At 46.5% G+C, this 14568-nt stretch overlaps 2 protein-coding genes across 3 annotated transcripts in view; one reads left to right on the top strand and one right to left on the bottom strand.

The window, feature by feature from the left end:
* Window positions 1-315: 315 nt before the first annotated feature.
* LOC137543814 (ornithine decarboxylase antizyme 3-like) lies at window positions 316-14512 on the bottom strand. The gene is made up of 4 exons (XM_068264897.1): window positions 14081-14512; window positions 6177-6346; window positions 2826-2911; window positions 316-512 (listed from the first exon to the last, which is right to left on the bottom strand). Exons 2-4 carry the CDS (start codon window positions 6287-6289, stop codon window positions 355-357), a joined length of 357 nt encoding a protein of 118 aa, XP_068120998.1. The 5' UTR covers window positions 6290-6346; window positions 14081-14512; the 3' UTR covers window positions 316-354.
* LOC137543813 (E3 ubiquitin-protein ligase RNF31-like) overlaps window positions 14496-14568 on the top strand; it is a 60449-nt gene continuing 60376 nt past the window's right edge. For both annotated transcript variants that reach the window (XM_068264896.1, XM_068264894.1), the window contains exon 1: window positions 14496-14563. The gene's annotated coding sequence lies outside the window, so the exon portion shown is untranslated. The remainder of the gene's footprint in view (window positions 14564-14568) is intronic.

Genomic DNA, 14568 nt, shown 5'->3' with positions numbered 1-14568 from the left:
AACCTCCACTTTTCTATGCTTATCACTAACCTTCCCCCTTTCCTTTGCCTAACCCTAACCTTCCCACCTCTCCAAATTCTGTCATGTCCAAGAAAGTGACACAACATCAGGCAAAGAGTAGAACGGCAGGAAAGCCATTTGGCACACTGGCCGGCCAATGTTGGACTTTAGCCGGTGATGTTACATCTAAATTTGCCATTTGAGAAATGCCCAACCAGTTCCTACTTTGGCTGACTTCTGGCTTTGGCTGTAACGTATATACTTTATCCTTCCTTATTGTTTCGATGTTAAATAAAAGTCATTAGCAGCTGGCTGTGCTGATTAATGTGCCTTGATGTTTTATTGAGGTAACAGCTACGGTTTATCATTACTTTGATGGGCGATCTCTAGGTCTGGGCCTGGTCTGTCAATGGCGTATGCCAGGAAGATGTGATCTCTGCATGAAGGTAGAATGGCCTGGCTAGGCCTTATGATCTCAAAGCCGATGTATGAGAAAGTTCGCAGCAGTTGCCCTATGGAAGAGAACAAAGTTTGAGTAATCAAGATACAGGGGACCTTGGAGGGGTACAGCATCTTCTTTATAAAAAATAATAATTTGTAGTCTGCATTTCTTGGAGGTAAAATGTAAAAAAAAAAATCTAATTTACAAGCAGCTCAGAGAGCCTCATTTCTATCTGTGCTGGTAACCCTCCTTGTCCCACACTATTTACCACTGTATATCATAGCGCAGCATTTACTCTGTATATACTAGACTGCTTTATGAGCATATTATTGTAGATTATGTTTAGATCTTTGAGACTAATACTATTAGCAATTTTTCAGTAGAGTAAACATTAGTCCAAAACAACACCAAACCAGATACTATTACACTGGGGGGCTAATCTGGCTACCTATATTAGGGGGGGGCTCTCTGGCGCATACCTTTAAAAATGGTGCATGATAAAAATTGCATCAGAGAATGCCGGTAGTAGAATATCAGTAAAATTACCGATATTCTAATAATTCCTATAGTAAAATGTGCTGACTATCTTTAAAGAAGTGATCCAAGCTAATAAAAAAAAGAAAGCTCCACTTACCTGGGCTTCCTCCAGCCTGTGGCAGCCGTCCTGTGCCCTCGCCGCAGCTCCAGTGGCTCCCGGTCTTCGCCAGGTCAGGTTCCGGGTCGGCTTCTTCTGCGCTCCACCACGCGGGTCACGTGGTCTCTCCGACGTCATTAGGACGGTATTTAGGACAGCTGCCACGGGCTGGAGGAAGCCCGAGGTAAGTGGATCTTTTTTTTTTAGCTTGGATGTATCCTTTAACCAATCTCCCCCTCCTGTGCCTAAATGTAGCCCCCCTCCGTGCCTAAACGTAATTACCCCATGCCTAACCTTACCCTCACCCCGTGCTTAACCTTAACCCCGTAAACTACCCCACTTCCGCCACAGGCAGCAATAGTAAAAGCCGTGAGTAGTGCCAATGAACGATAACTATGGCGCCTGATAAATCGCTATTTATTGGGCGCAATAATTACAGTTTATTGCCACTTATCACAGCTATTTTTTTTACTATTGCTGCCAATAGCAGGATCATTTTTACATAGCTGCTTGTGCGCCATATTTACCTGATCCGCTCTCTGGCAGCCTATACTGGGGGGGGGGGGGGGTTACCTCTGGCTTCCTATACTGGAAAGGCTCTATGGCTACATATACTGGGGGGTACCTCTGGCTACCTATACTGGAAAGGCTCTATGGCTACATATACTGGGGGGTACCTCTGGCTACCTATACTGGAAAGGCTCTATGGCTACATATACTGGGGGGTACCTCTGGCTACCTATACTGGAAAGGCTCTATGGCTACATATACTGGGGGGTACCTCTGGCTACCTATACTGGAAAGGCTCTCTGGTTACATATACTGGGGGGTACCTCTGGCTACCTATACTGGAAAAGCTCTCTGGCTACATATACTGGGGGGTACCTCTGGCTACCTATACTGGAAAGGCTCTATGGCTACATATACTGGGGGGTACCTCTGGCTACCTATACTGGAAAGGCTCTATGGCTACATATACTGGGGGGTACCTCTGGCTACCTATACTGGAAAGGCTCTATGGCTACATATACTGGGGGGTACCTCTGGCTACCTATACTGGAAAGGCTCTCTGGTTACATATACTTGGGGGTATCTCTGGCTACCTATACTGGAAAAGCTCTCTGGCTACATATACTGGGGGGTACCTCTGGCTACCTATACTGGAAAGGCTCTCTGGTTACATATACTTGGGGGTATCTGTGGCTACCTATACTGGATAGGCTCTCTGGCTACATATACTGGGGGGTACCTCTGGCTACCTATACTGGAAAGGCTCTCTGGTTACATATACTTGGGGGTATCTGTGGCTACCTATACTGGATAGGCTCTCTGGCTACATATACTGGGGGGTACCTCTGGCTACCTATACTGGAAAGGCTCTCTGACTACTTATACTGGGGGGTACCTCTGGCTACGTATACTGGGCGGGCTCCCTGGCTGCCTATATTATTATTTATTGTGTTTATAAAGCACCAACATATTACGCAGTGATGAACAATGAATACATACAATGATACAAACAAACGGTACAAGATAAATGATCATGCAATTTTGGGCTGGTTAGGTAGGCCCAATAATACTTTACTACAAGTATGTGGATGTCATACCTACTACAGAAGTTTAGTAAGCTTGTACAATTAAGATTGTATCGTTGTTGGACACCTTTAGACCACCAATACAAGACTCAGTACCCCATCACTATCTCTAGCAGATTGGAGTCTTCATCAATAATAAGGGATTCCCGGTTACCTTTGTTCTCCTGTTCTCTGCGAACACTTAGAAGCACCCAGATCACATCCATCTTCAGTTCTATAAAATTCATCAAAGCCACCAAGCTGTGAAAGAGAAAAATAACATTATCTAATGAGTTCAGTGTTATAAATAGCTGCTAAAAGGTGGATAACCCATGTACGCTTGCGATTCATTCAATCATGCTGTGCCGTTTGGCTGGATCAGTTCATGAGGAAGATGACAACAATTAAATCTAATACTTATCTGTACTTGAACGTTAATATGATCATCTTAAGCAGTGTTATAGGAACAGGAGTCAAAGAGGCTGCAACTGGGCTCCTTCTTCAGGGTTGCCCATCTACCCTCTTTCCCTGAAAATAAGACCCACCCTGAAAATAAGCCCTAGCTAGAATTTTAAGCATGCTTGAAATATAAGCCCTACCCCAAAAATAAGCCCTAGCGGAAGTTAAAGAGGAGGAAGAGGCAGCCAGTAAGTGAGGACACAGTGGTGCAGTGCCAATCGGGCAGTGATCCTTTCATCCCAGCACACAGTAAGGTTATTAGCTGTGTGCAGGGAAGACAGGTCAGGTGCCTGATCAGTACAGTAGCATACTTTCAAATCCATGATCACAGTACAAAGGAACAAGAAATGTTCTGCTGAGAGAAACTTCCTAATAGAAATATACCGTAAGACATCCCCTGAAAATAAGCCCTAGTACATCTTTTAGAGCAAAAGTTAATATAAGACACTGTCTTATTTTCGGGGAAAGACGGTAGTCTAGCACTTCTCTCCTCATCCTTCATGTGGCAAGATCCCAATGATTAACACTCTGCTATACCTTAAAGCAGTAGGATTAGCCATACTATGCCAGGGGGAAAAACACATATATACTGTAAGTAGATAAATACTTGATCTACTTACATAACACATGTATTGTACTGTCCACATTTCAGTGAATGTTATATAGTAAATGAAGATAATTCTGTTCCTGGTGGGGGCCATGTCTTTTCCCCACAGTTTAGGCTAAATCCTGATGTAATTTCTGCCCTTTACTTTTCTTTCTTTTCTCCTCCAATCTCTGAGTCACCTCAGCCTCGCTTGTAAACACAAGTGAACAGGGGATTGTGTTTCAGATAAGCAGCTAGACAGGGAAATAAACGGAAGAGGAGGAATATATTATAGATAAAAAGAACCCCCAGCATGCAACTGTTTGGCACTGACTACTAAAGGGCCAGTGCTCCTCAAGTATGTGATAACTCCAAATCATAACAGCAGAAAAAGTTTTGAAAGTTTTGAATGCAGGATTAGCATTTTTATTACTTAATACACTCAGACCAGTTGCCGTTGAAATTTGATTTTTATGATAACAATCCCACTTTAAGCTTCGTACACATCTATGACAGTTCTAGGCCAAGCCGGTTGGTAATCAAGCATGTAACAGTGGCCACCCAAACCCCTCCTTTATGTGTTGACAGTTGATCTGCCAGGCAGATTCCGCCAGGCACTGGACTAGGGCATTGTCCTCTGCCTACTCTGTTGTGTGCCGCAATGTCAGCCCTCCTCCCCCTCCATACCAATAGAGCATACAGGCTAGCAACAAGTCTACATAAAGTAGGCCCGTACTGTCACCCAATCCCTCCTGGGCTCAGGGCTGTGGATTCAGAGTTGGAGTCAAGGAGTCGGAGCAATTTTGGGTACCTGGAGTCGGAGTTGGAGGTTTCATAAACTGAGGAGTCAGATGATTTTTGTACCAAATCCACAGCCCTGGTAAGTATTAGACTACTAAGGAGTCAGAGTCGAGGATTCGGAATCGGAGCCATTTTGGGTACCTGGAGTCAGAGTCGGTGGTTTCATAAACTAAGGAGTTGGATGATTTTTGTACCGACTCCACAGCCCTCCCTGGGCTGCATTCATTGTATGTGTGTACCCAGCTTTATGTGACTGATTAGATGAAGCTAAAAGGCATCCCTGAAATCCCAGGAGAACAGTCTCGTCTAATAAAATCTTAGCGGGGCAAGAAAGGCATGCCGTGCATATAGGCAAATATTATCAATATATATTGCCAAGTCAGCATACAGTACTTGAGTAGTAGCAGCGGCGTAGCAATAGGGGTTGCAGAGGTAGCGACCACATCAGGGGCCCTTGGGTCATAGGGGCCCCAAGGGGCCCTCCCTCAAGCTCAATATTAGCTCTTTATTGGTCCTGTGCTGGTAATAATCACTTCTATAGATGCTTAAAATAGTAGTAATCATTAACAAACTGTTCCCCATCCCCTACTTGCACCTCTGACACTGTGGAAATCAGGCAGCACATAGCAATTTTACTGTTACTTGCACCAACTACATAGCGTGTTGCACAATTAGCCAACCCGCCTTACCTGGGTAATGCTTGCGTTGCTAGAGTAATGCACACTATGCTACTTGTGAAGCGTGCATTACCCCAGCAATGGTTTCACTGTGACGCAGTGGTTAGAACTCTTGCCTTGCAGCTCTCCCCATGTCTAGGTGGGTATTCTCTGGGTACTCCAGTTTCCTTCCACATTCCAAAAACATACAGATAAGTTAATTGGCTACCCTCTAAGGCCTGGTGCACACCAGAGGAGTTTTTCTGAGCGTTTTGAGTTTTTGAAACCTCCTGCTAATGATATCCCATGTGTCTATGCACACTGGAGCGATGAGGTTTTGTAAAAAAAACAACCCATGGCATTACATTGGGAAGAGCTTTTAAAACCTCTAGTGTTTGGGGAGCTTTTCTGGTGTGTCTCAGCCCCATAATTGGCCCTAAACTACAATACATACACTACACAATATAGACATATGACTATGGTAGGGATTAGATTGTGAGCCCCTCTGAGGGGCAGTTAAGTGGTAAGACAAAATATTTTGTACATCGCTACTGAAGATGTCAGCGCTAAATAAATACTAAATAATAGTAATGTGGATTTTGCTTATTGTGCAATATACACTATGTAGTCAGTGTACATAAATTGCCGTGTGCTGCCTGTGTCCGGCAATCTTTCTAATATTTGGTTAATTTTGCCCATTATTACTCAAAAAGATGTTTATATACTACAGCCAGTCAAGCCTCGTACACACGCCAGATAAAACTTGGCGAGACGGCATGAGTACAGCCACCCTTGATTCTACTCAACGTCTTGGCCAGCCATCATCCCAGCGGTATTCAGTTTTACACACTGCCATCACTTATTTCAGTCAATTATTTCTTAGTTTCTGAATTAAAGATCTCCTAATTTACATACCATTCAATACATTTGTTAGAATACACAATCGCAGTGTAAGATTGTGTAGACAGCTTGTTACAAAGATGTTAAGATATATACAGTGTGTTGGTGTTCTATAAGGCCTCACCTCTCCCGATCTCCACAGCTCAGAATATTGGCTGCAGAATCTAATAGCAGTCGCTGATTGGCCAGCAGTCCATTCCAATTTAGTGTCTTAGATCCACGCCTGAACTGGAACATCACCAACGTTGGGGAGGCAAATGAGAGGCAGTCTGCAAGGACTCTTAGACTTCCAGCCTGCAGAGAAACATGAAATGAAACAAATAAATAAGGACTACTGCACAAGTGCACATTAACTTCTTGCTATTGCAGAAGCGTACCTAGGGAATTTGACACCCGGTGCTGATTATTTACAGACACCCCCCCCCCCCCTCCCACCACCTCCCCAAAAAAACAACCAATTTTTTTTTTTTTTTGATGGGTGGGTTGACGGGTTGGGGCGCTGAGCGTGTTGCTGCAAATTTAGGAGGATTTTGGGGGAAAAGGAGTCGTCAGCATGTGGACGGAACTAACCGTTATGAAACTCTGTACTCCATACAGTGTTGCAGAAGATGTCAGTGCTATATCAATACACGATAATATTATGGTAGGACATTAGACTATGACTATCAGAATCAGAATTTATTTCGCCAAGTACAACGGTGGATTGTACCCGGAATTGGTTTTGGCGCATACAGGGTCGTTGATGAAAACAAGAAAATAGCACGGTTAAGCATGGTACATACGTAGACGTGGGACAAGCATACATTGGACAACATTACAGTTTGTGCGTACATTTAAGCAGTGGGTCGTATACAGTTAAGCATGGTACATACGTATAAACAGTAGAAGCAAAAACAAAAGCAAAACAGAGAGCATTACAGCATACACGTACAGTTAACGTAATTCAAACAGAGCATTGCAGCATACATGTACAATTAGCGAATACAAACATAGCAGACATACACTGATAGCAGGAACAGAAAAGAGTGGGACTGGAGGAGCAGCCTGAGAGCTGATACGAGCGCTGCCATTTTCGGCACTGGACGCTACACAGCGACACGCTCCCAACTAGACAGGTGCTACCAATTGTCCACGAAAGTAGAGAGGGTAGTGAAAGAGAGAGAGAGAGAGAGAGAGAGAGAGAGAGAGAGAAAGAGAGAAGGGATAGCTAGAGAGAGAATAAGGAAGAAGAACAATGAAAGTGAGAGTGGGAGTGGGGCCCCTTGGGCAGTGCGGTGTGACTGGATAGCGTCCCGTTTGGCTGTCTATGCCGCAGTGATGTGGGATGGAGCTGGTGGGTGCACGGGCCCTGCCATGAAGCTGATGGTAGCAAAGGGCCATGCAGCCGGGGCCGATTTGGTGGAGCAGGGAACAGCGTAGGCGGAGCAGGTAATGGCCGCCGAGGGGGCCCAGAGGTCGCCAGCAAGTTCAGCCTGCCCAGAGGACAGAGAGAGCTGCAATGGGGAACTGGGCCAAAAATCCATATGGATGGTGGTTACAGGCAGAGGGGACCTCGTGCTCCCGGCAGCTGAAACCCAGAGCCAGGACTGTAGAGAGAACCAAGCTCTCCAGGGCCCATGGGGATCCAGGGCTGCCATGTGGACAAAAAGGATACTCCGGCCTTGGTGGATGAGGCCTGCCCTGGCTTCTCCCACATGCAGTGAGGGGGCTGGGGGCAGCAGTGGAGGACCAGCTGTGACCCACCTCTGTGCAGCGGCCTGGATCCTCCGGCAGCGCTTGCTGGCTGGCTGTGAGCGGTGGGGGAACAGCTGTGCGTTCCCTCCTAGTGTCCTGGTCTCCATAGCGGCGGCTTCCTGGTCTCCATGGCAGCGGCTTCAGGGGAGGGCTGTGGACGCTGGAACCACCCAGTGGAGCCGTCCTGGATGATGCTGGGAGCCGTTCTGGGTGACAAGCTGCGGTGCCTGGTGGAGTCAGCGCGGGTGATCCGAAGGTGGCGGCGGCCGATCAGCGAGGTTCCGTGCTGCCTCTCCCATGCCTGCACGTGGTCCCCGTCCATAGCGGCGGCTTCCTGGTCTCCATGGCAGCGGCTTCAGGGGACGGCTGTGGACGCTGGAACCACCTAGTGGAGCCATCCTGGGTGATGCTGGGAGCCGTTCTGGGTGACAAGCTGCGGTGCCTGGTGGAGTCAGCGCGGGTGATCCGGAGGTGGCGGCGGCCGATCAGCGAGGTTCCGTGCCGCCTCTCCCATGCCTGCACGTGGTCCTTGTCCTCACGCCGACCCGCAGGCTGCGATCCGTGACTGGTTCGCAGCAGGATCAGCCATGCCCATGTCCCTCGCCTCCCACCTCAGCAAGAGCGGAGCTCAGAGGTGAGTGTAGGCAAAGATAGTGCCTTAAAAAAGCAGAAAAGGCCGGAGCCCTGTGGCCGTGGCGTCCGAGTCCGGCGCCATCTTGTTGTTAATGGTATGATTAGATTGTGAGCTCCTCTGAGGACAGTCAGAAAAAGGGGACATACGAAAGAAGGGGATGCATAGGAGAAGAGGGGGATAAAGAGGTAGAGGCACAAGACAGAGCCTGCTGGGAGAGGAGAAATGGCAGGAAGGTCTCTCATCAGGACTGAAGACATCACTAGTGCTGTTTGGCAGGGACATGCTATTAAAATCTGAAAAGGGGAAAGGGTTATGGGGGAAGACAAGGGGGTGGGAAGGGGAGCTGGTAAATGAGATAAGATTACCTGCAATCAAGCTAATCTATATTGCCTGAAGCTTGCTTCTCTGCTCACTACAGAAGTCGGCTGTCAGCACTTGTATCACTGGCTTCTGCAACCGTAGACTGCCCTGCATTATTGATTAATTATGCTGATCAGCATAAATAATCAATAGTCTAGGGCACTTTGTTATTGCAGCAGTCAGTGCACATTGCTACTAATGACAGGCAACTTCTGAAGCACTAAACACATCCTGCCACCTCTGCCTGCTAATGTCCCAGCTGCAGCAGAGCAATCATTCTTTCTACTCACCCTGCTACTCTGCACATTCACTCACTGCAGGCTGTGTGTAGAGAGCAAGGAAACACATGGCCCACAGGGACAGGAAGGGAGGGGGGGATGCTACATCTAGAGCAGGAAGTAGTACAGTCCCCTGCACTGCCTGCTGCTATTTTCCCAAATATTGCCCAAACTATGAAAAAAAGGTCCCAGGTGGAAGAACACAGTGATTGAGTACCACAGCGGCACCCCTAGCCATGGCTACACCCGGTGCTGTGAGCACCTGCAGCATTATGGTAGGTACACCACTGTGCTACTGTTAATTTACAAAATATTACCTTGTCTATAAACCCGCCTACTCTACACAGTAATCTATATATATAAAATTGTGTGTGTGTGTGTGTGTGTGTGTGTGTGTGTGTGCGTGCGTGCGTGCGTGTGTATGTGCCGCGATCACGCAAAAACGGCTTGATCGATTTGAACGAAACTTGGTATGCAGATCCCTTACTACCTGGGATGATATGTTCTGGGGGTCTCGCGTCCCCCCTGCACACCTGGGCGGAGCTACAAACAGCAAATCAGATTCCACCCATTCAAGTCAATGGAAAAAATGGAAAAGGCTGCCATTCTTGCAGTATTCAAGCCAGAGTCCCCACACTTGGCACAGTTGGTCACTTGGTGACCGAGGTTACAAATCCAGGAAAAGTGGGCGGACCATAAAACAGCCAATCAAATTTCAGCCATTCATTTTAAATGGGAAAATCTCAACTGCAGCCATTCTTAGACTCGCAGGGTTTTCAAACTTGGCACCCTTGGTCACTGGGTGACTGGGATTAATATTCAGCCAGATTTGTTTATTTTTCAATGGGAATATACAAAGTATTGATACCAAAGACCCCAAAGCTGATAAACTTGATAATTGAGTGACTGTATGTCAAGGTTAGAAAAAGTGGGCGGTGCCAACAACTTCATTTTTTACATTGAAGGGTTCCCAAACTTTACACAATTGGCCACTGGGTGACTGGGATGAATATTCAGAAATGTGGGTGGAGCCTACAACAGCCAATCAAAACGTACCTATTGATTTTCAAGGGGAATATTCACATTGCTACCACTCTTACACTGTTAGTGGCAGAGGCCTCAAACCTGATACAGTCAGTCACTGGGTGACTGGGGTCCAAATTCACTAAAAGGGTGGAGCCACAAACAGCCAATCAGATTTGTTAGATTGATTTCAGCCATTCTGTTATTGGCAGGGTTTTCAAACGTGACACAGTTGGCCACTGGGTGACTGGGACTAATATTCAGAAACGTGGGTGGAGCCTACAGCAGCCAATCAAAATTCACCTTTTGATTTTCAAGGGGAATATTTACATTGCTGCCATTCATGCAGTCTTAATGGCAGAGGCCTAACATCTGCAACAGTCAGTCACTGGGAGACTGGGGTTTACATTCTGAAGGGAGCGGGCCAAAAACAGCCAATCAGATTTGTTTAATTTCAATAGTAAAATGCAACTTATTGATGCCAAAGACCCCAAAGCTCATAAACTTGGTCATTAAGTGACTGTATGTCAAGATTAGAAATAGTGGGCGGAGCCAAAAACAACTAACTTTTTACATGGGGAAATGTAAACTGCAGCTTTTCTTACACTGTTAATGGCAGGGTTCTCAAACTTCACACAGTTGGTCACTGGGTGACTAGGATTAATAATTGGAAAAGTAGGCGGAGCCTACAAGAGCCAATCAAAATTCACCTATTGATTTTCAAGGGGAATATTGAAACTGCAGCCATTCCCACACTGTTAATAGCAACCCTCAAACCTGCTACAGTCGGTCGTTAAGGGCTCTTTCACATCAGACAACGCGAACAGGAGCCGTTCTCCTGCACGCGTTGTCTGCCTGCGGCGTGTCGTCGGGTATCTGCGGTGCGACGCAATCAGCGGCGGTAGCTGGTAATTAAACCCGACGGAAACTGCCGGCTCGCGGGTGCGTTGGAGGAAAAACTGCGCCCGGGTGCGTCGGAACCGCAACGCATCGAAACGCAGCGTCGAGTGTGAAAGGTAAAATGAAAGTCTATGGACTTTCATCTTACCTTGGTTAACGCAAACGGCTTCCGTTTGTGTTAACGCAGAAAGTCTGCCCTAATGTGAAAGAGCCCTAAGTGTTTGGGGTTCCAATTCAGTGAAGAGGCAGAGCCAAAAACAGCCAGATTTCTTTGCTGGATAAACTGCTTCAATTAGCACAATTTTGATGCCAGGAACCCAAAAGCTCACACACTTGGTCATTGAGTAGTGACTGTGTCAAGGTTACAAAAAGTGGGTGGAGTTAAAAACAGATTTTTCTGGGAAATTGTAAACTGCAGCCCTTCTTCACTGTTAATGGCAGGGTTCTCAAACTTAGCATAGCTGGTTACTGGGTGACTGGGATTAATATTCAGAAAAGTGGGTGGAGCCTAAAAATGCCACTCAAAATTCACATGTCACTTTTCAAGGAGAATATTAAAATTGCTGCCATTCTTGCACTGTTAATGGCACAAGCCTCAAACCTGGTACTGTTGGTCATTGGGTCACTGAGGTTCAAATTCAGAAAAGGGGACAGAGCCACAAACAGTGAATCAGATTTGTTTCATTTCATGGGAAAATACAAATTATTGATGCCAAGGACCCCAAAACTCACAAACTTGGGCATTGAGTAGTGACTTTGTGTCTAGGTTACAAAAAGTGGGCGGAGCCAAAAACAAATTTTACTGGGAAAGTGTAAACTGCAGCCCTTCTTACACTGTTTATTTCAGGGTTCCCAATCTTTTCCCAGATGGTCACTGAGTGACTGAGATTAATATTCAGGGAAGTGGGTGGAGCCTATAGTAGCCAATCAAAATTCACCTGTTGATTTTCAAATATTTAAATTGCTGCCATTTTTACACTGTTAATAGCAGATGCCTCAAACCTGCTACAGTTGGTCATTGGGTGACTGGAGTTCAAATGCTGGAGAGGGGTGGAGCCACAAACAGCCTATCTGATTTGTTTAATTTCTATGGGAATATACAAATGATTGATGCCAAGGACCCCAAAGCTCACAAACTTGGTCATTGAGTGTTTGTGTGTTAGGGCACACTAAAGTGGGCGGAGCCAACACCAGTCAAATACATACCCGGGCAATGTCGGGTCATAAGTGGGTGGAGACAAATACAAATGTCACTGGGAAAATGTAAACTGCAGCCATTCTGTTAATGGCAGGGTTTTTAAACTTTGCACAGTTGGTCGCTGGGTGACTGGGATTAATATTCAGAAAAGTGGGTGGAGCCTACAAAAGTGAATCAAACTTCACCTGTTGCTTTTCAAGGGGAATATTTAATTGCTACCATTCTTGAACTGTTAATGGCACAGGCCTCAAACCTGGTACAATTGGTTATTGGGTGACTGGGGTTCAAATTCAGAAAAGGGGGTGGAGCCACACACAGCCAATCAGATTTGTTTCATTTCAGTGCAGATTATTGATACCAAAGACCGCAAAGCTCACAAACTTGGTCAGTGAGTAATTGTGTGTTAGGGTAAGAAAAAATAGGCGGAGCCAACACCAGCCAAATACATACCCGGGCAACGCCGGGCAATTAGCTAGTAAACTATAATTACAACACGTTTGCATAGCTCTGACATATGTCACAGCACTGTGAAGGGCTCACTGATCCATTACATCAGTTTCTGCACCATTTACAATCGCTTTCTTTCACTGCGCAGGCCTGAACTCACGTTTGCACAGTTCATTAATTGCTCTGCACTGCTCAGTGGAACTTCCCGGGAGGGTGCAGAGGAGTGGGGACAGAGAGGACCAGGGACGGAGGGGACCCCAGTGACAATGAGCAGCAGCAGCAGCACACCGAGTGAAATGTAATCTAGCCCACCATGGGCTTTATTTCACACTTTTAACACAGTTCTGTGGTACTTTAAAGGGAAGGTTCAGGGAGGGGATTAAAAAAATAAAAATAAATTTCCACTTACCTGGAGCTTCCTCCAGCCCGTGGCAGGCAGGAGGTGCCCTCGCCGCCGCTCCGCAGGCTCCCGGTGGTCTCCGGTGCCCGACCCGACCTGGCCAGGCCGGCTGCCAGGTCGGGCTCTTCTGCGCTCCGTTTCCTGGCACTTCTGCGTCCCACGCCGGCGCGCTGACGTCATCGGACGTCCGCCGGGCTGTACTGCGCATGCGCAGAACTACTGCGCCTGCGCAGTACAGCCCGGCGGACGTCCGATGACGTCAGCGCGCCGGCGTGGGACGCAGAAGTGCCAGGAAATGGAGCGCAGAAGAGCCCGACCTGGCAGCCGGCCTGGCCAGGTCGGGTCGGGCACCGGAGACCACCGGGAGCCTGCGGAGCGGCGGCGAGGGCACCTCCTGCCTGCCACGGGCTGGAGGAAGCCCCAGGTAAGTGGAAATTTATTTTTATTTTTTAATCCCCTCCCTGAACCTTCCCTTTAAATAATATAATCAGATTATGTAGGTAACCTCTCATACTACATGGTGGTGGTAAAATTAGCCAAACATTGACAATTTAAAATTGGATATGTGTACCCTTAGTTCCAGAGAAGCTACCATTATGTACTGGGTATTATTATTATAGTACTATACACTATACTATTAGTACACTACAGTATATAGTACTATAGCACTACATATCTCCCAACTTTTTGAGATGAGAAAGAGGGACACTTAAGCTACACCCTTGACCATGTCCCCATCACACCCCCTAGTCACGCATACCATAAAGATTTCATAAGAAAAATATGGGGTTTTATCATTCTACACTGGTCCTTTCTGGTTCATTTTCCTTCATATTAACATTTTAAAATTAGAAATATATCAATTTAAAGGATGGGGATAAAGTTTAGAGTCAATCAAACATTTTTTTAGTAGAGAAATATATATATTTACATACAAAGAGGGACAAAGTCCTGAAAGTGGGACAAATGAGGAGGAGAGAGGGACAGGGCTCCCAAAGAGGGACTGTCCCTCCAGAAGAGGGACAGTTGGGAGCTATGGCAGTACTATACTTACTGAATGCAGTTGTCTAAGAAGTGACTGCCCCTTTTTTGCTCTCAGTTGGTGACGCCTCAACTCAGGAATGCCACTGGCAGCACTGGCAGTAGGAGACTATTGGTACGACAGGTAACATTACGTACAGAAAACCAGAGACGGTGGTCTCTCTCACTAGAGACCACTAGGTGCTGACCGTGTTGTGAATGCTGGTAAACCTCGGCAGTTATGACGCGTATGGCAACTGAGAGACTATCTCGGAAGCCAAAGAAAATGATGCCATATAATAAAATAATTAGTATGTTATTATACAAATGTAATGCTTGACACAATATAACAGCAACAGACATAAAATGAATGCAGTTGAAACTATTCAACTTGGCGTAGGATGGCTGCACTAATTCCTCCGGCCACCAGGTGTCGCCCTTCCTCAGCTGAGTAGCTGACAAGTTATGCTGCTAGTAGTTCTCGGAAAGGAGAAGGAAGTAGGGAGGGAGAGTGCAGGTAGG

This window comes from Hyperolius riggenbachi, unplaced genomic scaffold (assembly GCF_040937935.1).
Source record: "Hyperolius riggenbachi isolate aHypRig1 unplaced genomic scaffold, aHypRig1.pri scaffold_208, whole genome shotgun sequence".
NCBI classification, from domain to species: domain Eukaryota; kingdom Metazoa; phylum Chordata; class Amphibia; order Anura; family Hyperoliidae; genus Hyperolius; species Hyperolius riggenbachi.
Note: the sequence above shows the minus strand (reverse complement) of the source record. Positions and strands in the feature narration are given on the sequence as shown.